This window comes from Poecile atricapillus, chromosome 4 (assembly GCF_030490865.1).
Source record: "Poecile atricapillus isolate bPoeAtr1 chromosome 4, bPoeAtr1.hap1, whole genome shotgun sequence".
Classification (NCBI taxonomy): Eukaryota; Metazoa; Chordata; class Aves; order Passeriformes; family Paridae; genus Poecile; species Poecile atricapillus.
The window spans coordinates 54190099-54215973 of NC_081252.1; the positions used below are offsets into that span (position 1 = coordinate 54190099).

Sequence of the window (25875 nt, forward strand, 5' to 3'; positions counted from 1 at the left end):
AAGATGCTCAAGAACATTCATAAAACAGGACTTGATAGAAGTCTATAACTCACATGATTTTTGAGAACTTTAAGTATACTTGTCTTTTAAGTTTTCCATTTCCTCTGTTTCTGTACATTTGCTATGAAATAGAAGCAATAGGGATTTCTTCTGGATTTGAGTTATGTGAAGGAGCAAGCACACTCAGGCCTTACTAAAAGTTACATGACCAAACACAAACAGAAACAAACAAAGAAATAAAAAAAATACTTAATTTCTAGCTGCATTCCTATAGTAAAATAGTAACTGACAGAACAAGCAGAAACAAGTTCCAGGGCAGCTCTTGTGGAGATAACAATCAGTAAGTCCTAAAATGCACTACAAAAACATACTAGTACTTTAGAATTAAAAAGATTCAAAGAAGGGACAAAAAGGCAACCCAGGTTATATTTTCTTTCACATATTATAATTTTCTTTTTTTTTTCCACTGTCATCCATTTCAGGCATGTTCATTTACTGCCCTGCCTCCTGCAGGAAAAAATGGGCTGGAACACATAGAGATTTATTACTAATTTATGTAAACGAGCAGTTTGGTCAGTGAAACAGAAGCCTATGGACAGAAGTGTTTCAACAGTAATTGGAAAAAGAAGGATGGGAGAAAACTGTCATAAAGTTAAGAGAGGACTAAAGATGCAGAGGCAGGCCTTTGAAGGAGGACAGCTTGAACAATATCCATATTAAAGGAAGCAGTAGTTTGTTTTTGTGAGTAAAATCTAGATAGGCTCATTGAAAGCTAGACAGGAGCCCCACCTCTACCAATAACTAGGCACTTTAAGTCACTTCTGTGTGCTACTTCAAAGCTATGTATGAAATCACCAACTAGCAAGGTTTTCAGGATCACAGAGGCTACTGGATTTTTCTCTGTAAATAGAAAACAAGAAGTAGCATTTATTTACACTGCTCACAGATCAAAACAATAAAAATGATTGCTTAGACAAATATAACCTAATCAAGTAGTTTGAGACATATTCTGTGGAACTACATATCTCATGTCTTCTCTCCTCTGTGAAGCAGACAGGGCTAAAGGGGTTTTTAAAAAGAATACCCACAAACCTCCAAGAAGTGATACACTGCTGCAACACATCTCTTATCCACTAGGAGGGCATATCTGGTATGCAATTATCATCCCCATATATACCCTCAACAAACAAAATCATAACCTGCTTTTAATAAGGCTTACTTTCTGTTGTGAGGAGTCTCTGTGCTCACTGAGTGATACCTCATAAGTTTCCTCTGAGAAAGAGATGGTGATGTTTCAACTGGTCCCAGAGATTCCTGGCTCTCTGTCGGTAAATGACTGAGTGTGTTTGCTCGCCTCCGAAAGCTCTGCTGGGGAAACGTAACAGACTGCTCCAGAGAGGAATCCTCTGTGTCACTGCAGAGATCATCCACTGATCCACTGGTCTTGACAGCATTTTCTGCAGGAAGTGTAGGAACTCTGTCTTTCTCTTTTTCACACAATGGTGGCTCCTAGCAGTGCAAGAAATAAGGTTATCAATATGTGGGCTTAGAATACATCTTAGAGATTGCAGTACTGTGTCATTCACATCCCACAGATATCTGCTTCAAACACACGTGTTTTTATCAAGCTAGGTCAAGGAAAGATGTTTGATGTTTTTTGTCCTTGTTATTCATCACTTTGGCCAAACAAAGCAGAGTTTTTGTTTTGCAGAGAAAATTGTGGGCAATTTTGAGACTAATTGTATTTTATAGTATGTTGAATACAACTCAGAAGAAATAAGGTCAGAACAAAAGGGAGAGGTTTGGCTAACAGTGAAAAGGATGGCACTGCAGAATGATGTATCTTTAACAACTGATCTAACCATATAATATTCCTCCTGTCTACCTGCAGATTCATACAAAGAATTTAAGCTTATGACTAGGTGCCTGTTTCAATCTCAAGCCATGCATTTTCTTTACTCTTCACCTTGTGTGTTTCCTGCAGAATCAGCCATTCTTTTGAAAATATAAGCAGAAAGAGAAGACCCTTTTTTACACAACGCCAGGAATCTGCAGGTGAGCAGGCATTACAGCAGAATCAATAGCTGTATATCTAAGCATGCAGAGTGCTATGCTGCCTCCAGGGAAAAGACTAGCTTTTTCCATGCTGTTTGTTTGTATTGTTTTATACAAACTAAAAGCTTTCTAAGCACACAAACAGGGAAATTATTCTACTTCTTGTTTTAGTTTTATATTTCTTATGAATATAGTCTTGCATTCATGGTATGAACTTTTATGGCTAAAACCAGATGAGGATTGGCAGCATGATTATTACAGCACTCGTTTTGCTGCACACTGTTGTAAAATTCAGATGATGTTATATAATAATATTTTATTTCACATATATTCATATATTCATACAAAATATATATTATATACAATACAAGGCATTTCTAATTCACTTCTCTGGTTTGTAACACAGGGAACAGAATGAAAAGCTTGAAAGCAACTTGAAAGATTTCACATCTGACCATATTTCATACTTGCTTAGTTGTTTCAGGAAATATTTTTTGAAGTGCCTAAATATGAACAATTATCCCAGGCTTTACTTACCTTATTTGTGCTGCTTAAGGTACTGGATATAGAGCTGTCCAAATCCAGTGGACCTCTGGCTTTACTGCCCTGTAGAAATAAAGCACATCAGCAGTTAAGATTTTGATATATGGGGCACACCAAAGAAATTCTGGCAGCACAGTTGGGATCTGTAATTTTAACAGACAGTATTAAATTTAGTTTCCTAAAATGCCTAAAAATACCCTGTTTCCCTATGGGAAACAGATGCTTCATTCAGGATAGTCTCTGACAACTTGAAGGATTCTGTAGAATTAAGGAATTCTCATGGGCAGTAGCAATGTGCTTTCCATTATATGTACATAATCACATATTTCACATGTATTAGAACTACTGTTAAAGTACCTTATGTATTAGGTACTTACAAAGATACAGAGAAATGAAAAGGATGTCTTTTACAAAGGACTAAACCCATATAAATTCACAATGCAGGAAACATAATTTCTGGTATTGTGATTTCAGTGCCTACAAATCAGAAAGCATAAATATTTCCGTAGAATCTGCTGACAGTATTTTTGTATCATTTGTTTGAGTAATGTTTTTGTGTAACCAAGAAAAATATCTGAGCAATTCTGATGTGCAATTATGAAACTTGTATCTTCCTAACCTTAAATAATATAATTTTTTAATGTTCTGAAGTTAAACCTCACATTCTCTTTGAAGTTTTATTCCGGGTAAAATATAAAATGTCATTATTCACAACAGTGACTATCTCTCTTTGAAGTTCAGCCAAAATTTCTGGCTTCAGATCTGACCAAAATCAAGAGTTTCCATCAAAACAGCAATGCCAGTGAAAATGCAACTGATGTACAGCTATGCTTATGTGAAGGCAGCTTGTACCAGTCAGGACAAGCTGAAAAATATCAGAACAGTACTACACCTAATGCAACAACAGGAACATTATGTTTTATATCCTGAGCACAGCTGCAGCAGGATTTGACGGGGTGAATTCTAGAAATGCTGTCGGGGAAGTAACGAGAGGAGATATGAAACTAAAAATCATCTCTGTATGTACCATGGTAACAGGAAAACTATGCTTTTGCTATCATTGGCCTTAAGAGGATGGATTAGATGAAACAAGCTTTGAAAACCTAGTTTTGTCACTATGAGTTGCTTGTCTGTGAACTAATAAATTGTACTAGATATTGCTTCAATGTAACTTTTAGTTGACTATAAATGAGAAATTTTTGTTTCTGAATATTTGTTGTTTGGCATTCTGTCATAATTCTTTTGTTTTAAGGCAGAAGGTCTGATTTTTTTAATCCTTTGTCAAGCAGAAGTCCTTCCAAGCCTCCTACTATTTTCCTCAGACTTTTCTCATGAGGTGCAAAATGAAGTATATTGGAATGAGAAGATACTTCATAGATTTCAATTGTGATTAAACTTGATGTCTGATTTAATTTCAAACTGCTGCTGTTCACTTTCAGCAGCTAATTTCAGTGATCAGTTCGTGATAAACATTTTTACAGAATCACAGAACTAACTAGGTTGGAAAAGAATCACTGTCATGTAGAAGTTCAAGCTTTTTTCACTAATCAGTATTTCCAGACACTGTCTATAGAGAATCTCACCAAATGGAATATTGCATAGATGCCTTCATGCTCTTTGTGCCATTCTTTACATTCCTTACCTTCAAATAATCTACAGGATTTAAAAGTTCAGATATCCCACTATTCATCAGTTCTGCGTCACTAGTAAACACATCCCATTAGAAATGCTTAGTCAGCTCCTTAGTAGCTTTCTTCTACATAAAGAGCAGTGAACAATTATAATTACTGTTTTAATTTCCTAAATCCAAAAGAGATATAAACTAATTGCTGCCTTTCGTAAATCCTCATGTTAAACTTCATATTAATTTTTTGAAATGCCCATATACACGCTTTCATATCTAGGAATTAGTTCACTTCATCTAGGACTCGGTCTTCTCTCTGTCAAAGCCCTGCTTTTTTTGTCCTCTAAGATGTATACTCAAATATTTTTGTCACTGTGACTTTAATAACCTTTGGACTACAGCCTGAAATGATAACAAATAAGACTTTTCTATCAAATAAGTAAAGCAATGATATTATGTTCAAAGACAATAAACATGAAGATACTTACACGTGATAAAATACTTTCAAAAGATTCTGTAAGAGACCTTTTTGCTTTGTTCTTTAACATGTCTAATCTGAATCTTGAAGCAGTGCTGGGCACTTCATTTGCAGCATTCTCAGGAAGAGGTTGTGAAGCCTGCAAGCATTTAAAAACAGAAATGTGAAATACTCAACAGCATGGAGAAAATATCAGTCAATAGTTTGAAGACTTCTATAACCTAAATCAATAGTTTTTCCTGGTGTCCTCAGCTTGTCATGCCTTTTTCTCTAGTGATACTTGAACTGCAGTTTAACAAGCTATCCTAAAGTAAGGACAGAAAATCTCTTACAGGAAACATGTTGAGTGAACTAGCATGCTTCAGAAGAACTGCATTTTCAGTACGAATTTATGGCTCTGTTGACAAATTTTAATTTATACCAGTGTAGAACTGTACAACTTCTAAATGTTTAAGTGTAACAGATTAGAGATTTCTCATGGATTTCCTTTTCTTCAACTAAGAAATAAACCAAAATCTCATCATTAACAGCAACTCTCAACTTTCTTCATTACAGTAAAATGGGTCCTTCAAAGGGCCTGGAAGATGTGTAACAACCTAACTTCTCCATATATTTTACCACTAGAAACACTTCCACCTTAAAGCTAACACTCAGTTGAGAGTTTTGCATCTTAAATAAATATTTCAGTCCATTTTTAGTCCTGGTGAATACTAATGCAGTGAACATAAAAATGATATTATGATGCAAATATTACTCTCCAAACCCAGTACCTGCAGTAGAAACCAGAGCTCAGTTTTCAAGGCTGTTTTGGTAGGTTCATCTTGAAGCTGACAGGCACCATAGCCCTCTCTGCTTGTCCCTAAATTCAGAGATCTGGATGCTTGATCTGTGCAATTACTAGCTGAATGATATAACCATCACCAAATTGTCTTGCCTAGATGTAATTTTAAAGCATCCTATTTCCAGTATGACAACTTTACAGGTTCCTCTATTTCCTTTTTACCTTCTGTCCTGGTTATGCCAGGACAAGGTTAATTTTTGCAGTAGCCGGGAGTCGTGGCCATGGCCAGGACCTGAAGGACATTTTATACCATCTGTCATTGCTGGAGGTAGGGGGAGAAGGTCTCTATTCAGAGAGAAGGGGCTCCTTCCAGGCAAAAACACGTGTCCGGAGGGAGTCTTCTGGTACTATCTATCATTGAGGGGTGGATTCTGTGTGAATAATTCCTTTTCTTGTATGCTCTGTGACTAGTATTGTTGCTATCACTGGTCATTTTCTTATCTCATTGCTGTTTCCAGTAAATTGTTATTATCTCAGCCTGTGATCTTTGCCTTTTGTGCCTCCAACTGTCCTCTCCATCTCACTGAAGTAGGTGCCTGGCTTGGAGAGTCTTGGTGGGGGCACTGAATGGGGTGTACCATTCCTAAACCATGACACCTTCCCTCATCTTATTCTCCAAGGGTAAATCAGATGCAGCTTGCTATTACATTCTTAAGAAAAGACACTTATTTTGAAGTGGTTTTGTTGAACAAGATCCATGTACAAGATCACACTTCGTCTTTTTTCTGATTGATATATATATTTTTAAAAAGACAATGAAAAGCATGAAAACATAAGGGAACAGGGACATCAGGGTGTCATGGGTTAATGATTGCCAAGACAAATAACAGAGTATGTGTTCAAAGGTATCTACTATTACACAGGCCTGGAGATAAATTATCAGAGTAAATATAAAATGTTATGCTGAGACGAATGAGGGGAAATCAGTTCTCTTCTTAGAACACTGGCATCTTTGCAAGTGTCAGATTAACCAATTTGGTTTCAGGAACTGAGTGAAGAGATTGCAGCAGGCCTTATAAATTTCCAATCATTGAAGACATACTAAGATCTTATCTCACTTTGTATATCCCTATTTCCAAGCTGTTTGTAACTGACAACTATTTGACCATCAGCTAGCATTACACCAAATAAATATATTTCATGTATGATGACAGAGGACCTCAGGCCATGTTTCCTCCTCCTATCCCAGAACTGAAATGCTTTTTTCTTAAAAGTGTGTTTCTGGTGGATGCCCAAGACAATAAATCAGAGAGTGAAATATGTAATTTTCTCTGTTTACTCAGGAGGGTCAATAATTAGCTAGTAAGCCATAAAAGGAGAAGAGATTAACAAGGTGAAAATATAGTAAAGGAAGATTTGCTGCTGTTTTCCCAATTTCTTCACATGTGTAATAACTCTCCATATATTAATTTGCTAGTTTATATCACACAAATGGCTGACAGCAATCATCACAGTGGAATTACCAACCAACAGTAGAGGGACAGCCAAGAGTTTTAAAAGGGTCTAAATAATTGGAAATGAAAGTTTCCAGAGAATGGATGGAATCCTTTTTTAAATACTAACCTCCTTGAGTTGTCTCAAGGTAGCTACTCACAAACCAAGGCATCCAAAATTACTAATCCCTTTGGAAAAACCTTAACTGTGCTGTATATATAGCCAGATAAACAACACTGATAGAACCTGACAGAAAATAAAAGGTAGCTCAACTCTTTGGACATGGATGAGAGTCTCTGCTGCCATTTCTGCAGCAATCCTCCTCATCTTAAGACCACTTAAAATGGTTGTTTGCACACAAGAAATAACTTTCAGTCTTGAGTAAATGTAATAGGCTTTATCAATGATCAAATCCAATGTGTTGTCATTACAGTGACAGTGAGATGGCAAATGCCACAGATCAGCTGAGAGAAATCACAAATTCATTATACATTCTCTCACATATATTGAATTTTCATTGCAGTGAGAACAAATAAACAATTTAGTAGTCTTCCCTGTTTGCACCTCTGACTCCTAGGCCTGAAATCAGACCCAGGAGTTTTCAGGGACCTCAAAATTGGAGATATGTGTTTTGGCTCATGACAATAATTTATGAGCCATAAGCAAACCCAGTATTCACCGCTGCTAACACACTGAAGTTTCAATTTGCAAGTGATGGAAATTTGCCTTCAGAAAGATATAAAAATTGAACAGAAACTTTTTTCCTGGTTTCTCCTTACACAAACTAAAATTGGATTATTACTTACCTGTTTTGCTTCTCCAACATGAACATGGTCCTTCTGTTTTTCTTCATACATGTTCCTCAAAAGAGAGATAACCAGCTCATTCTCTTTTTGTTCATTTCGTGGTCTTAATTTCTGTAATTGAAAACACCACAAGCACAGTAATTATACATTTGTGTGACAGTCAGCAAATAGTAACTCTTTTCATTTGTCACTGTAATAAATCATGAAGGTAGGAACAAGTTTAGTCTGTTAATGCTACTACTCCAGTCCACCAGAGGACACCAGTGTCCCAGACAAAGCACCAACACAGCCACAAAAACATTGACCCCACTTCATACACAACAGAATTTACACCTAAGACAGAGGACAACTGTACAGACATCAAACTGCCACAAGCAAATAAAGGCTTTAAAAATATTTTTGACAATTTTCTTTTGATATAAAGAAAACTGAATCACTGTAGCTCTGAGTTTGCAGCACACATGGAGTACTGTCCTAGAGATAGGATTCACAACAGTTCTCACAGAAATCCTTCACACTGGACATTTAGTTTTTGGGAAATGACATTGATTTTTCATAAATTAGTGCACAAGGTAAACGTATTTATCTGTGCTCCGTTTTATTTCGACTGGAATTATTGTAAGAGAAGATTTTAAACCAATTTATTAAAGAACTTAATCCCAGAAACTTAAATTTGAAAAACATATGCTGTCTTAAGCCTATTGATATAACACAGAGGATATAGTATGAATTAATGCCAAGGTAGCACATTAGAATAATACAAGTACCACAGGAAGACATATACCTAAAAATGCAAATCATTGTAACAATACATGGATCTGCAAGAATGCAACATTCCAGGCTGTCCAGTTGAAAAAGTTAGCTGAGAAGGATGGGCAGGAAATTTGTACTTTACCCTTAGTTTTACTAAGTTAATGGTTTGCAGATCCTCACCAGAAGGAATGAACAGTTTCCTGTGACTACTAGAAGCTTTAGACTGTGCAGAACACTCAAAGGCACCAGTGCTGCTAGCTGCTGTATGCTAAGAAATTACTTAGCTCATGGAATTGGTCCCACAGAATAACTTCCAAATTTGGTATTAAGTGATAAACTGCCACGTGGAAACACACAAAGAGACTGAAAAGCCTCAAGAGAGGAAGGAAACACTACTTTTTAAAAAGTCTGAAATTTCCTAATCTTCAACAGTGTGTCAATCCCAGTGACATTTGCTACAATGAACATCATCTCTTTTAAATCCAGCTCTGCTTTCCTCTGTCCTAAAATAGATTTAAATAAGAAGACAGGAAGTTTATCTTTAGTTAGTTTGACATGAATTAAGATCTAGGATAAATTTTAGGCAAGAAATTTTCTGATCTGGGAATACTACTGTAATATGCTTTGGTCAAACTAACAGTTTGAATGCCCTCTCAGTACAAGTTACTGCCATAAATGTGTTCAGTTTACTCAATGAAAAGGCAACATCTTCATGGAAAGCAAGGAGTATTGAGGAAAAAAAATAGTAAAATAGTCATTTTCATCAAAAGATAAGTTCTTAAGAGCTCAAGAAAAACAACTGAAATTGAAGCACAAGCTGGCTAACCATCTATTAAGTAAAAATAATGAATGATTTGCAAAAAAATGAAAATAACTTCTGTATTTTACACAGATGTTAAAAAAACCCACCAACTGCTTTAAAATCTTGTAGGAAACAAAGCTTACCTGAACCTCTTCAAAAACAGAGGCCTGTTCCTGGTTATTTAGTGTGGTTAGATGCTTTTGTAGTTCTAGTTTAGTCTTAGAAGGGTGCAACCCTACACCAAGAGGAACGAAGAAGAACAAATTACAGGGTGAATTTTTTCAGAAGTAATCAATCACATAAATATGCTCACAGTTTAAGCCTAAGCTGCTCAATTATTTGAGCTGGTCCATTCCACGATTTCATAAGAGGGCTTTAGAAAGAACTCTAGGTTAATTTAAAGCTACTGCTAAACTCATGTCTTTAAAATGAGGGACATGAACTCTGCAATGAGGAGATTTACTGAGCATAGACCAGGATTATACTCTTAGCTGAAGATTTCATTATCACACAAGATAAAATAAACCCACAATCTACTGCATTTTAGTAGACTGTTTCGTTGGTGTTTTGTGCAGTGCTGCTTGGATTTTGTTAATGGTATAAATAGAATTGCTTTTCATTTTCTCCAATTTCTGTGCTGTGGGCCCTTCTGAAAATTAGTAAATTTATTGCTTGTTAGTGAAAGCCTTACTTTGCCTCTTGATGGAAACATTTACTGACAGTCTAAAGCAGACTACCCTTTCATTCAGATTATTTTTTCTGTTCTCATCCTGGATTAAATTCCTTTCCTCTACTTTCTATGGAAAAACAGCAAACCATCAGTACTGTGCACTTCAGCTTCTGATCATAGAGTATCTCCTTCAGAAGCAGACAATACAATTACCAAGATGTCATGATTGGAGGCATTAAGGAACATTTGCTTTTAAAAAACTTCCCAACAGTCACAGCGAGTTGAAAACCAAAACAGAGTGAAAGTAATTTTGGAAGTTCTCCAGTTTCATCAAATTAACATTAGGCAGGTTTTAGTCCAACAAGCCACTATCACATGATCTGACAAGCTGCTGTTGCCTTTTATTCACCCCAAACATCACTTAAAAGAACAAAACCTAACTGTGAAATTTGCTGAAACATAAAAGAAGTTTTTTATGCCTTGAACTTCTGTTCTGGGCAACAACTACAATTCTAATGTTTGCATTTTCATGAAGGAGCATAGATGAACACCATAAACACACATATTAAAAGCATATTGTTCAGTTCCTACTTAGTGATAGCATAATACCAGTTTCTAAGTGGATTCAGAAGGACAGTAGGTCATAGCTATTGCAGCCTCTCCCCTTCAGAGGCTCCTTATCTACACTCTTCTGCATTTATAGGGCTAATAGAGCCAAACAAGCTGCAACTCACTAATGTTTACACTTGTAAATAGTTTTCAGAAGTTCAACTAAAACACAATGAAGGAGCTTAACTCTTGTCAGAAAATTCTTATTACTCTACAGAAAACCTGACACTACAGTCTTCTAAATAAAAGAACTGGCTTTCAACTTTCTACCCCAAGTCCCAAACTCTTTTTAAGCATTAATTTTCTTTAGGATTTTACATACTGTCCCCCAATGAAACTGCCAGAAAAAATATTCAGCCAGAAAATGCTTTAAACCTCACCTTCTATCTTTTCACAGAGTTTATGCAAACTTTGCATAGGACACCCTTCACAGAGCTGGGGCTGTGCCTTGGAAGTCTGTTGCACAGCAGCCACAGTGAAAGCCTGTTTCAATGTCATCATGATTTCATCAACCTGAAAAGAACGGCGTACAAAAGAACAGAATTTCACTCTTCCACTGTTTTCCTTAACACAAACACAACAGTCTTTTAGAATTATACTGCCCCTTGCTTGGGAATGTGCTTACGATTAAAAAGACAAGCTGTTCCTATGTCGGTTCTGTGGACAAACAAGCACGATAGAACTTGTCACGAACTCATGGCTCTTCCAGGCCACCCAATTTTATTACTGTGGTCTAATGAAAGATCCTACCCTCTATCTCAAACCCCTTTTTTGACAAAAAAAGCTTACTGCAGCTGTGATGCACAGGTCTTACTTAGAGCACAGGAGTGTAGTCCTGATTTTCGGAACAGGCGCTCTAAGAGAAAACTCTCCCCAAAAAGTAGGCATAAGGTCTAACTTAGTTTGCGAAATGAAAGGAAGTGGATTTTAAATAGGGTTTTAACTTCTGCTCCCAAAACAAATGAAAAGATCTCTTGCAGACTGCTATATTAATTACGTTTTTCAAATACTTGTATTTCTGAGTGGAACAGGATTTGAAGACATTCAACAAATTAAAGAGCATGGATCAACAGAAGACTTTTAGGGCCTAATATTCTATTTGGCTATTCTTTTCTTTCACTTACCAGTGCTTCATCTGTACACTGAAACACATAGCAAACAAAGTGGAAGCCTCCATTTTCTGAAGACTCTCTGCAGATGAACCCAAAGTGATCCACATGTCTAATTCCCTAGCAAAGAAACAACAGCAATGAAATAGTCATATTTACTGTCAATGTTTTGTATCTGTATTTCTTTCAGGAAGAAAAGAACAAAACAGCATTACATATATCACTTATACGTCTTACACTTATTATATGTCACTTATCTCTGCTACAGCTACATTAAAGACAACTGGCCATTAAAATTGTCCTGTTATAGAACCTAATACTTCATGAATCTTTTGAAGTTCAATTAAGTCAGACATTTTTTGTTTTTTTGTTCTGTTTTTAATGGATGAAGTATGTAAGACCCATATGGCAGACCAAAAGATTAATATATTCTATTCAAAATGTATCTTACTCTGATATTTTCAGAATACGTATGTGCCTGTATGTTTAGTGATGAAAGCTACTGTCATCAAATTAAAAACCAAAGTAATTTATAGACAACAAAATCTACAAAACAAACAAAACCAACTCAGGGAGAAGGACTGAGAAGTAAATTCTGTGGCACAAGGAACAGAGATTAATAGTGAATGAGGCTCTGACACATTCCTGCCCTCAGTGCATCACATACACTACCCCTGCAAGGCAGAGGACTGTCTTTGTTTAAATACATGCAACTTATACTCTTGAAAAGAACATATTTCTTAAGTATTTTTCAGATAACTTGTACATGTAAGTTTTCTTGTTTCATTCTTACGTCTTGAAAAATATGGCTCAGAGATCCTAAGATTTGCACAATCGTGAATCATGCTCACTGCAATCTCAAACAAGAGTGTGTTCTGACCAGTGTGTTCCTTCTAGCTAGTATTATTCATCCACTGCACACAGAAGTGAATCTTTATCTCAGAAATCACAATGCAAAGCATGAAAGAAGAATGATGGTCTTATAAAATTACTGATTAATTAGCAGCTTTTCAATAGCAATCACTGAAACTGCTGTTGAGAGAATCCATATGGAGTGCAAAGAGAGAGGATTACATGAACATTCACAAGTAAAGAATGTTTAAACAATAAAAAAAGAGAAAAAAATACAATACAGTCTTACCTGAGAACAAAAGGATATTTCTTTAAAGCTTTTCTCAATTGCGACTTTTTTTGTGTCAGGACTGATAAGGTAAACTTCAGACTGGCCAATCTAAAAAGAGCAAAATAAATTGCAAGGTGCTAACAAGTAACATTACACTTCCTTCTGTCCCACTATAAAAATGTTTCCTGAATATAGATCTCAATTTTTTTTATATACCTGTATATTTATACCAATTAACATATTACTACCAGAAAGAACACTGAAACAAACTGATTTGGCATTGAGAGCTCTGTGCATTACAGCACTGAGGTTTAATGAGACAAGAGACTAAAAATAACATTTAAACAGATGAGAGCAATGTTTTATCACAAGTAAGCTACTTTGCACTGAGAGAAATATACTCACATTCACTTTTCTTATTTTCTGCAGTCTTGGAATGTACCACAGTCACAGAAACTACTTAATAAGAGTGCTCTAAAATTTAAATCCAAGTGTGTGCCTCTTCCTGTATTCCACCTAATATTTTTTTAGGGTTTTATTTATTTACTTATGGCACACATAAGATTTAATTTAAAGCACTTAACTCAAAAATTATACAAATTAATTTACTGGAGTAAATTTTCTAATGTAATTTAATCTGTAGGCCATTTGTGCAGTCAAAAAAATGATGCTAAGTACAGATGAGCAAAGGGCATTTTTAAGCTGAAACTATTGTTTTCATTTTTTCAGCTTCTGGCAACATCTTTGTAAGATAGTAACAGAAAAATTTAAAATCCTCATATTTTCTAGCGTGTCAGAGACTGCTAGAAATGAGTCTCACATCAGATTTTAGGAAGGCAGGTGGAATTTGGATCTACTTATGAGTATGACTTAGAGAAACCTGCTTCAATCACTACCAAATCCCCAGAGATGCACATAAAAACATCAGCAGCACCAAAATAACTGTACTTTCTCTAGAAAAGGGGAAGGGATGAACCTTGTGTGTGAGTAGATCAAGCCAGATGTGGGACCTCTCTATGTCTAAAATCCTGTGCATTCACCTTCCACCTCTTCTTTCACTTCAACCAGTCACAGTAGTTTTCCCCAAATGTCTACTGGTTTCCCTGTATTGTCCCTGGGGCTGACCCCTTGCATATGTTCATGGGGCTGTTTCTTCCAGCACCTACTCAGCAGCCTCCTGAGCCTGCTGTCTGCCCCTCCCTGCAGCAAGAGGCTCCTCCTTATTGCTCAGTCCCACATAATTCTTTCACATTTGGCCCCGGGGCAGTAGTGATCATTTGAAGTTAACTGAACAAGGGGGAAAAACCCAAACTACCGAACCTCTTCCCCCACCCCCAGCTGCCCCCAATATACAGCCAGGAGAAAAACCTAAACATACCCCCTCCTCCCCCCAAGATCCCAAGAAACTGGCTAGGAAAGCAGTTTTTCAGGAAGATATATGAAAATCAGGACTGTTTGAATCAGGTGAAGAGAGCTGACAGATAACTAATCTGAATATTTTTTCATACTTCATGCATCAACCAGCCTTTGCTTCAGTCCAGGGGAAAATCTAAGTAACTAGGTGAGAAGATACCAACCATTTTTTTCCCCCTCTGGATATCAAATTAATTGTAAGCATTTCCTATGTAGCCACACACAAACTGTTGAGACCTGAGCATGCCGCCTGCATTCCCTGACTCAGAGCCTGCTGAACACAGGGGACAAATAACCAACAAAGTCAGCTCTGCCATGAGCCTGTGCCTGTGGATTCTGAAGGCACAAACTAGAGTTACTTCGCTTCCTTATATTCAGCTGAATTTAGACTGGCTGAATAGGAAAAGAATACAGCTGTGCATACTAAACAATATTTTCCCAGGCAAAACGCAACCCAGGACACAAAGCCAACTCAGCAAATTTTGGAAACATGCCTGCCAGCAGGTGACTGACATATTCAGGCTGAAACTAAAGATGTCTTTCAGAACTATTGCAACTATTTAGTATAAATTAAAAATGCACTCACTGGAGTAAGAGGATCTGGACCTACCCAGCCCAACTATAATCTATTTCTAAAACATGTGGCATGAATCAATAATGGAATCATGATTTACTTAAAATTAGGCATTATTATTACAAAGGGTACCTATATTTTCTATGTGAAATACATGCTCAGGGGAAGAAGGTGAACATGCCTTTCTCTTTCCTAGGGAAGAAACACCTCTCCAACTTCTTACACTCTCCATCTGATGTCAGCCTGCCACAACCAAACAGAAGCTTTAATTCAGATATAGCTGACTACAATTGTTTCTGCATGCTACTTTTTACAGATACAATGCAGTGGGAAATCCTTCTAAAGGATTCTCTTTTCCTGCTTTAAAAAACCTGCTATAATTGCACACACTCCACTCTATTACTGGCCTTAAGAGCACCCAGCTCCTACAGCAGCTGACGGATCCAAGATGACCTCAGGAAAGTCTTTACAGTATCAGCTCCAGGTCTGTACTATACTCAGAAGACACAAACTAAGTAAAATATGTTACACAGCTTATCTATCATGAGGATTGTAAGAGGAGCAAATACCACATTCCTTACTTGCTTCTCAGTTCTTGGAAAGGGGTTTTGCTGCTCACCTATGAAGGCAAGGGCATTGCCAGCCACACCACAGCAGGGCAGGAGTGGAGGCATCTGTGGAGTAGCGTAGGAAGCTATTAACAGTACTACTCCATCATAACACAGACATGTTGGCAGCAGGAGCACCTTCATCAATTATACTGCTTATCATGGGACAAAGTCTACTAGCTCTCAGTTATAGTCCTGCTCTAGTTAAAGGTAATTAATTCCCTTGGAAATTTATCTCTGCTGTTACTAGCTAGTGTAAATGTACATACCATTCTGCAATTGTGCAATTACCTACTGACTTGCAGTAACTTTCTAAAAGCTTTTTTTAGAAGTCCAAGGTTTCAGGTAGTACTGTTTTAAACTATTTAATATAAACTTATTTAGAATATGTAAACCAATTTGCACTAACAAGTACTGCTCTCCAGAGAAATAGGCACGTTTAAGTTAAGCTTTGGTAATTGCAATTAAGTTATCAAAGAAGTAACTGCCATCTGTCAGAACATCTGCTTTGGTGTCTGCCACTCCAAACTCCAAGATGTGAAAATGCCACCAGAAGCCACAAATCTTGCTTTACCGTAAACAACATAGTCCGGTTTTCTGCAATGTCAGTTGGCTGCACAACACTGTGTCCATAGACGAGTTGACTTTTTAGGTTCAGTGAAATTGCATCTTCTTCAAAAGACCTGACAAAGCTGTTACTCCTAAGGCTTCCCTCTTGGAAATCCTTCTTAAAAGCAAAGGAACGAAGTCCAGGTTGAGAAAAAGATTTCCTAATTGGCCTTTTTTCCTCCTCTTCATTGACCAAGGGCTGGAATACAGACCGCAATTTGCTGCTGAAAGAGAAGCCTCCAAAGTTACTGGAAGTCTCATGTTGTTGGGGTGATGAGTTGAAATCCGAATTATTTGTACAACTTGCACGATTAAATTTCTCAATGCATTCATCTATGAGTGCTGGAGGTGCATTTTTATGTGCTACTGTTACCCGTCCACAGAACAGCACCTCAAACTTTTTGGCAAAAGGGTCTTCAACATCTGAGAGATTATTCTGAAACTCTTCTTGACGGGCAATTTTTCCAGCTTGTCGAATAGAGCTTATAATCTCAGGCACCTACAGGAGGGGGGAAAAGAATGGACATTAGCATCCAGTGGTTTATGACAAACAAACTGCAAAATTAAGAGACTCTCTGTAGTGATTTTCCTGGAATGATACTTTGATTTAGTTTCAAAAATAAAAGACCAGTTGAAGTGATCTCGTATTTATTCAAGAAATAGATTATAGCGGTAAAACACTAAGAAGAGGAATTTCTCATTTGTCTCCTTGCCAGGAGTTCATCATCATCAACACTTTGTCAAAAGAGCTTTGTTCCTTGAAATGCTCTTCATCCTCAGTAAAACTTTTGCCGTTGAAGCAACCAGTGTAACATGACAAATTCCAACTCAAAATGAAAGACAAAAGTACTTCAGATAGCATACAAGAAGCCATGGACTAATTAATTGTTAAAGTTATTTTATCTCTGGTATTTTTCACTTCGTTCTTTTACTCAAACACTCATGTCATGTAGGTTAATGAATCTCTTGCAAATTTACTTTCCCCTTCATAATAGCACATTACATTGTTACTGCAGTTTGGCGGAGCTTTTTAAAAATGCAAATAGCTGTACGTTTTAATAACTATATTCATTATTTTAGATGTTTATTTTTATTCTACTATCCTAGATGACACTCTTAAATAGTATTACCTCTCATACAGTATGATTTGCAGGACATATGTATGAGACAGCAGTCAGCTACAGATGACAGATGCTGTAATTAGAACCCAAACAGCCATGTTTTGAGTGACAGTAAACTGTCTCAGTTGCTGATATGGTTGGACAGTACTGATATGCATACGCTCTCTGCTAAGCTGCTGCGAGGCCAACGCTTGGTTACATCACTCTGCTTTGAATGACCTAGGAGATTAAGGTTCTTCTGCAGTCTGTGCTGCTCCTGCTGTAATGAAAAATGTGAAGCCAGCATCTATGATTACAACTGTTAATTCTGCCAGCTTCTTTATTTACCAAAGCTACTTTGAGAAAAATCCATGCAAAGTGTGCTAATTTCCTGACAAAACAAATTTCCCCTGTCAAGCATCAACTGGAACTCACTTTACTTCTAAGCATTGGGTTGCAGATAGTACAGAAAGAAGTCTGGGAGCAGCAGACTTAAATAGCAGCCCAGAAGAACCAGCTCCCCTGTGAGAAAAGGCATCCCTAAACCTAGAGAATATTTTGGAGACCTGGCCTCTGGTGTTTTTTCAGACATTTTTACAGTTATGTATTGCTTAATCATAACGCAGTAATATGCATAAACCAACCAAGGAAACAGCAAAGGACTCTGAGGGAAAAAATTTGAACAGTGAAAATCAAATTAATATTTTGGGTGCTCATGAAGACCTCAATAGGATTCCTTTTATAGACAAGGAAACAAAGATAAAGATATGGATAGATAGATAGGTAGGTAGATAGGGTAGGTAGATTAGATAGATAGATAGATAGATAGATAGATAGATAGATAGACAGAGACAGATATTCACACACATATAGCTAGTAGATTTAAAACAGTAAGTAACACATTACAAAATAGGAACTCAGGAAGCATTACTTCACCCTTCAGTGCAAAGCATGAGTCATCAGCTAATCATTCAACAAAGATAATAGGGAAGAATGGAAAAGAAAAGCAGGGTCAAGAATTCTTAAGTCCATTTTCTGATATGTCACAAACCAGTCAGAAAGCCTTGAGCTCATGTCTTTGTGGCTAACTTCTTATTCATACACAAGAAGAACATTAAGGGTATAACAAATCTTTAGTACCTGAAAATATGTATTTGCTCTGCAGTGAGCTTAAGGTCTACCTCAGTTTCATTTACTCAACACTTCTTGAAAGAAAAAATTTTTGAGTGGCACAACGTATCAGAATTACAGTAAAACATAAAATTTCACTCTACCTACATTTGAAGCTGCAACTGCTTTAGCAGTTTTTATGAACATGTTTTACTCTTGTGGGAGTGTCTGGACTCACTAGCCAAAGGCAGTTTTACTATTTAGCTGTCCAGGATACACGCAGAGACCAGCAATCCCACCTCCACTTTTGCTGAGGCTGCAGAGGCAGCAGCAAAGGACTGAAGCATTTTCTGAACTCTGCTTACTTTGGTAAAGCCAGGAACATCAGCTCTCACAAAGAGGGCCACTATCTCAACCACAGTTAAGCTCCCCTAGCAACACACACATCAATGACTATAAGGACAGTTTCCAGCAGTGCAGGTGCTGCAAGGGTTACAGCTGAGCTAAAGCCCTGACAAGGTACTATGGAACCGGCACATATATGCAATTACTGAATTTAACTTCTTCAATGTTTTTTGTTATCAAACACCTTAGATACCGACAAAATAGCTATTCAAGAGCGCCTATACTTCATATACAGACAGTGCGTAAGGAAAGACACTACATCACACAGAAGGACTTTGCAGTAATTAATAAACTTTGTGTCTGAGGAGACCCAGCAGGCCTGTTGATGGATAATCAAGGGAAGTATTTATTTATTTATTTTCACACATGCTAGGGCTTGAATCATGTCATTGATAAGTAACAGCTGGCTTCCGTGCTACACTTACTAAAAAACACAGACTCTTCTGTTCTCACTTACAGACCTAAAAAAATTTTCAGCCTGCTAATAAAATTTTATTACTGATGATTAGGCAACTGATGCAGCAGCAGCAGAAACAGCATATCACCACTTCACTTTCCTGTGATGCTTATGTATGTTCAACATTTATCTGTTTTCATTAGTAAAGACATGATCCATGATGAATGAAAAAAAAATCCAAAATACTCATTTCCCTGGAACTGCTATTTGACTGATCAAGACTAGTGCTCTTTTTATCTACTTGTACCACTCCAGACTTTTTATGCAAGTATGGAAAATGAACAATCCAGTTGCCCTCAGTATCCTCTGACATTGGCTCTCTGAGTAAACAGACCTGGATGCTGATTAAACAAACATGAAATAAACAGTAGTTAAATATATTATAATTATTTCAGGTTACCATTAGAATAAAGATGTAGGCTATATCTTGGCAAATGTTTATTAACCACAGCTGGAACTTTTCCAGATTAAGTAGCATGCCAGTAACCACATCTCTTGCAAACCTCCAAAAATTAATTAGGATGTAAACAGAATCAGGTTTTACGGCTCTTCAATTTGTATCAAAAAGCAGCAAGGATGAAGTTGCTCCTGAATTAAGTTAATGCTGCTTGGAATCTTTTAAAGGTTGTGGGCTCTTTCTGAATGTACAAAAAATATCTTTTTTTATTATTATTTTTTTATTTTTTATTGCAAAGGTAGCCACAAGCTGGCATAGGTTGCCCAGAGAGATTGCAGGGTCTCCATCCTTGTGGATATGCAAACTCTGACTGGACATGGGCTGAGCAGCCTGCCCTAGGCGACCCTGCTTTGAGCAGGGGGCTGAATTAGGTGACCTCCTGAGGGGCCACCTCATGTCACCTTGGTGATACAGGTACCAACTGCTTTCATACCTATTGGTAACCTATTGGTAATCGTGCCTACTAATCTGAACTTGCTAAGACAGTGGGGGAAGACTGTTGCACACAGGTAAGATTTTTTCATGCCATGCAAATCCTCTTTTCTAGTATACTTCTACTCTTAAGTGGTTTTTTACTTGTTTCTTAATATAAAGATATAATTAGTGGATTAAGATTATTTTTGTAATCTGAAAAAACACTGCTCCTGACCTAAAATTATTTCCCTAAACCCACAAAACTATGTACAGAACACCAGTGTAAGCAACAATACACCTCTACCAAACACAAAGCATTACCTTCTTATCACCTCAGGCCAAACAAGGCTACTGAACACAAGACACAACTGAAATGTACTAGGGTAAAGGTTTTGTGTTTAGAGTATCTGAATTAGATACAGAAAAAGATCACGTATCTATAACCATTAAAAATAACACTGGACTTGTGGGTTTTTTTAAAGCGTACCACATTATTTCTGCTATAATGAGAATGTTTACTTTGCAGAGACAAAGCAGGGAACCAAAATGCTGAGTATTCTTGTGGCTTGGCTTCAAGTATTCAAGTATTCAAACAAAATACAAACCAACACCTGGGACTTCCTAGTGCATGTTACTCAGTTACAAGACAAATAGCTACAGCTTCTATGCACCAAATCATGACAAAAGGCAGTAATTTTTAAGCATGCGTGGGTTTGCTACATCTGAAGAACAAACAGCTCTTCCCCCTCACATAAATTGCAGCTGCTTTTTTACCCCCTGAAACTAGCAGTCACCCTGTAAGTTTACATACAAGTGTGTAAGAGGTCAAGGTCTTTATCCTTCAGTAGATGTAAGAATGAGCTAGAAACTATTTTAATGAAAAGAGTTCAGTAACAGCTGAATGCAACAGCTGACTTTTGGTAAGACCAGACAAAAAAAAAAAAGATTCCTCATTTCTTTTATACATAGTACAGCTAAGAAAGCAAAATGTGCCACAGAAAAAGAACTGCTAACACATCACCTGGGAGGACTAGGTGAAAAAAAGGATAAAGTGGGATAATTTATTATTCTAGATGTTATGCAATGTTTATGCCTGTAGTACAAATCTACCTGTTTATACATACCAGTCTCTACATAAGGCTTCAGGTGAGTCAAGGGCTCAAGCACTGGCTTAACGATTTCAAGGACAAATTGGGTTTTGTTTAACCCAAGACAGACCTGTGCTGATGGGAACTGGTCTTATGCAACAGACTCCAGAAACTACTGGAGACTGAAAAACATCAGGGTCAGATTCTTAGGCTGAACCTCAGATCTCACACCACGCTAGCCAGAACAAAGCCTTGAAAATCTTTCACAAAACCCTTGAAACAAGTAGATGTTTTGATTGAATTTTGCTAGCTTACTCAAGCGAAAGAGGACATCTGAATTATTTTAAAGTGCTTTTATGTGCTTTTTTCTCCTGATCAATAGGGCAGGCTTAATAAAATATGTCAAGAAATCTAATACTTTGCTGTTAGTATCTTTCCTTCTTTATTTTAGTAGACAGTACTGCTACAGAAAAGATAAGGCACACAGCTACTTAACCACGGGAGAAGTTCTCTAGTTGTATCAAAACAGATAGCAATATTTTTGTCACCAATAAGTTATTTACAATCATGGAATATTTTGTAGAAGTAGTAGAATGAAGAAGTTAAAATAATTTTTTAACATATACAATGCATATAAAAGCTAATACAGCACAGTATTTACTTGCATTTTTAAAAAGACAGCATAAAAGTTTTTATTTCAGTAGCTTGATATGTAATAAAAATCAGCTGGTCTGTTTACAGCACATTGGTGGCAAAACAGCCATCCAGAAATCAACACAGATTAGCATTTCCTGTCCTTACTACTCCTTAACCCGCAGCAGTGGTCAACTGACTTCTTGAACACTTTTCTCCACTCATAGGATTAAAAGTTTGGCATTTTTAAATCAAAAACATTGTAATTAATATGTATTACAGATACTCTTCTTTTTAAATTGATATGCTGCACAATTTCTTCTTCCAAAATCACAGAATATTTTAATTTTGAAGTGATCTCTGGTGGTGCAGTCTCCCACATAAAGCAAGGCAAATTTCCAAGTTAGATAAAACTTCAAACTTTGATGAGATGCTGGGGGTCACATCCAGCTAAGTTCCAAGTAGGAATACCAAGACAGAATTTCCTTACTCTGTGGCATTAGCAGAAATTCAAGGTAGAAAAGAGTTATGAACTTTTACGGTTAATTTCTATTTCAGAAAAAAGCCTTTTATAGTCAGGTCTTATCTCAAGTGTCTTCACAGGGCTTTTTTGGCTTTGTTGCTTAGAGACTGGTCCACTACAGTCTCCTACACCTCCCTGACTTTTTCCAGTCATTAACTTCAATTCTTGTTTTAAAACCTTTTGCCTATTGACCCTTAATAAACAGATTTGACTTCAGTTTTATTCCTCCCACAAAGCCACTTTCAAACCCAGATTTAATTCAGGGAACAACAAAGTTTACAGCTCTTCCGGTCCCTGGCCGATGACTGCCCTTGCAAGCTCCTGTCAGTTTTTCTGTGGATAGCAAACACACCAGGGGTAGAACTAAAGTGAAATTCTTACCAACAGCTCCCTAAGTACTTCAGATTGGCAGGTGCACAGCAAGACAAGTCACCTTTACTCCATGACTTCACTTCTCAACATATGTGAGGCAAAATTTTGCTGCTGTATCCTCGCTGCTCATAAAACAGCTATAAACTGTGCCACTCTTAGCAGCTTCACCAGCCACACACGTTGGTCTAGCACATTTCTCTCCATTGTACATAAGATGCACTGTGTGTCTCAACCAGGGAACTCATTAATGTCTTTTGAAAAGGAGAACAAGTTGGAGCACAACCAGAGGGCTGGGGGGACGTAGCCAGGGTAGCAGCCAGCAGGACTAACCACAGTGCAGGTGTGTTGCTTAGGGAGGGCTGTGAAACCTACAAAAGCAAGACAGAGGTGTTGTTTCAGCCTTAATAAGGGAGAGTTCAACAGCTGAATATCACCATGGGGATATTTCTTCCATGAAATGAAGAACAGTCATACACATGCTTACTTGTGGGCATGGTTTCCTTAGTAAGGTTTGAATGGGCATTATACAAAGAAAGGGATAAGTGAGGGCAATAAGTCTGAGACTCAAACTTTGCAGGGATGCTTGTAAGAAGCTGATGAATCTGTACTAAAATTCAAAGGGTATTCTGTGTGGGGCAGAAGAGTTACCTGTTTAAATCTAGTTCTTTTTGACCTGGATGAGTGGATGAATGCCACTAGCATCATCTGAGATAGGACTGACACAGTAAGCATCAAGGGTAGAGCTCCATGTAGCCAACGCATACTCTTAACAGCATACGCATTGTCATAAAAAGCTGTAAAGGGGACTCGACTTCCCACACACATCAAGTGCTACCTCCAGAAGATTGTTAAAGTGCTGCAGACTGATGTCATGAGTACTGTATGCCACTTTCACAGTATTGCATTCCTTTTAATGTTACAGGCAAATCTCAAGAACATTCCTGATTCCTCAGCCAGACAGAAAAGAGAACACTTCTTTTTGCAAAATCATGTGAGTTTGAGAGCACTACATGTAATTTAAAGGAGCACAAAAAGGTTTTCTTTCCTTTTGAAAAAACACTCAAACCAGTACTTGCAGAATCTGTTCATATAGTATTGTAAACAAGCTCAGAAATAGATCTTAAGTGTACTAAATATTCTAACCAAGCTGGACTCTTCTGTTTTGTGATGGTGCTTTCTCCCCAAGAGAGATGCACCATGTTGCTGATACACTTAAAGGGTTTCATACACATGCTTTTAAGACATACCTTATTTGAAGCCTGAAATACCACAAAAGCTCTCCATAAACTGCCATGTCCTAGATTGCTTCTTACTTTTGGATCCTTCCTCATGGAAATGCATAACCCAAAAGCAAACTGCAGTTGACAAAGTCTCCATGTGCTTTTAGAATACCTCCAAATACAACAACACCTGACAGGTTCTGAAGGGGGTATTCCTACAAATTGTGCTTTTGGGAAGAACATAGGTATACTCTGCCATATACCTGGTGGGCTTATTACATGGTGTTCCCTAATTCATATTTGCCCAGTCCTTTCAATCCTTACAATAAAAACCATTTATTTTCATCTTGCACAGCTTTATCAGCTCCTCCATTCAGTACCATAAACTTATACAGAACAACTGTGGAATAAGTCAAAAGATATTTCAAATAAGGCATTAACATCTTCAGATGTATTTTCTCTGTATTTTGTTTCGAAGGTTTATTTTCACACAATTTCACAGATGAAAACAGCATTTCAAGACATAGAAGTAGTTTCTGGTCATACCTACAGGATTCCTGGCTCACATTTTACAAGGTGAGCACTGAACAAAGAGGCAATATTGCTGTAAAGCAATAACTACAAATATGTGTGCTCATTCACTATCAACAGAGATTAAATCCGTTTTTTTGGGAGAGGGGCAAAATGGAACCGCAAGCATCTCCCTTCACAGGTTTGGGACAGGCTTGGGACTTTGGTGGAGGCTATGGGGTGGGAAACAGAAGGAAGTCTATTCTTAAATAGCTATAAATGGAAAAAGACAGCAATGGCATTTTAAAGCTTTCAGGACAAGAGTTCTTTTATGTTTTGATTTTTTTTTGAGGTGGAGCAGAAATTTGTCTTTTACAAGTGAAAGGCAATAACAAGGACTTAAAACAGGAAATTAGGTAGTAACTTCTTCTGTATTTTAAAATTATTAATCAGATTAAATTTCACTTGTACAATAGGATACAGGCTCTCTCCTGATCTCCTTTTCTCTTGGGCTTCTTGCAGTTATCAGAATTGGTACAACGGGCAAAATAGGGATTAGCAAAACAGACAGAAGTGAATACAATTTCTTTATAAATTAAAAAAAAAAAAGCCTGAAATTCTTCTGTCCTTTTTATCAATATTCAACTCCAAATAAGAAAGGAGGAAAACTCCATGAGTATCCTCAGTAGAACTAAGGTTATTTCTGATATGACCTTCATGACAGCTGACCCAAACATGTGTCAAAATCTCCCTCCCCTCAACATTTATTTTGACAAAGGAAGATAGTGGGGGGAAGTCAACCTATGAATGCTTTTGATTGACATGATGTGTAAGTTTTATCTGCAGCAGAGTAAACTTACTCTGACAACAGAGTTGACAGATTTCCAAAGGAAACAGACAGCCACACAGCCCTTCTTTCTAGGGCTGCTGGTGGGAGGCACAGGGACAGATGATGTTTTTAATTGAATGAATCTTACTTGAACATTAAACTTATAAAGATCCCAGGGGAACTGGAGCGAAGAAGCTGATCAGCTTTTTCCAGCATTCTGCCTGACTGGTACAAAATCCCAGTGAACTGATTTGCTTGTGGATGAGCACATTTGCTGCTTTGTCATATAGTAACAGATTTCAGCTGCCTCAGGTCAACTCGCAGGAGAACGGGAGGGGAAAGCAACAACTAAACTTCCCATGAAAATTACTCTTTCACTTAAAAGAGCAGTTAGTTCACCATTTTTCACCCTTCTCTGCTGTACAACAGAACAAAAAAAATGCTGATGGAATTATAACAAGCTACATAATTTTTGTATGATTCCATATTTCATAAACAAAACCACATCAGCTGCATGAACTGTGTTTGCATACAAAAATATGCTTTCGTCTAAAAAGGTCAGCCTTCAATGACTGTATGTCAACCAGAAATGTTGCTTTCACAGAATGATAAACTGTAGATTATATTCCAAAGGGACATAGCCAAATCTGAAATTCCAAAACATATTACTGGTTTAGGTTCTGAACCAGTTTTAAAGACAGGCCGG

At 37.3% G+C, this 25875-nt stretch overlaps 1 protein-coding gene across 9 annotated transcripts in view; it reads right to left on the bottom strand.

The window, feature by feature from the left end:
* TBC1D1 (TBC1 domain family member 1) overlaps positions 1-25875 on the bottom strand; it is a 100346-nt gene that overhangs the window by 37434 nt on the left and 37037 nt on the right. For 7 of the 9 annotated variants that reach the window (XM_058837482.1, XM_058837487.1, XM_058837481.1 and 4 more), the window contains 9 exons: positions 16017-16550; positions 12866-12955; positions 11740-11844; positions 10996-11128; positions 9480-9571; positions 7782-7892; positions 4711-4839; positions 2593-2661; positions 1220-1509 (listed from right to left, as the gene is read on the bottom strand). In XM_058837482.1, the coding sequence (XP_058693465.1) occupies positions 1220-1509; positions 2593-2661; positions 4711-4839; positions 7782-7892; positions 9480-9571; positions 10996-11128; positions 11740-11844; positions 12866-12955; positions 16017-16550 (1553 nt within the window). The remainder of the gene's footprint in view (positions 1-1219; positions 1510-2592; positions 2662-4710; positions 4840-7781; positions 7893-9479; positions 9572-10995; positions 11129-11739; positions 11845-12865; positions 12956-16016; positions 16551-25875) is intronic. The other 2 variants (XM_058837488.1, XM_058837486.1) reach the window with 1 other exon arrangement.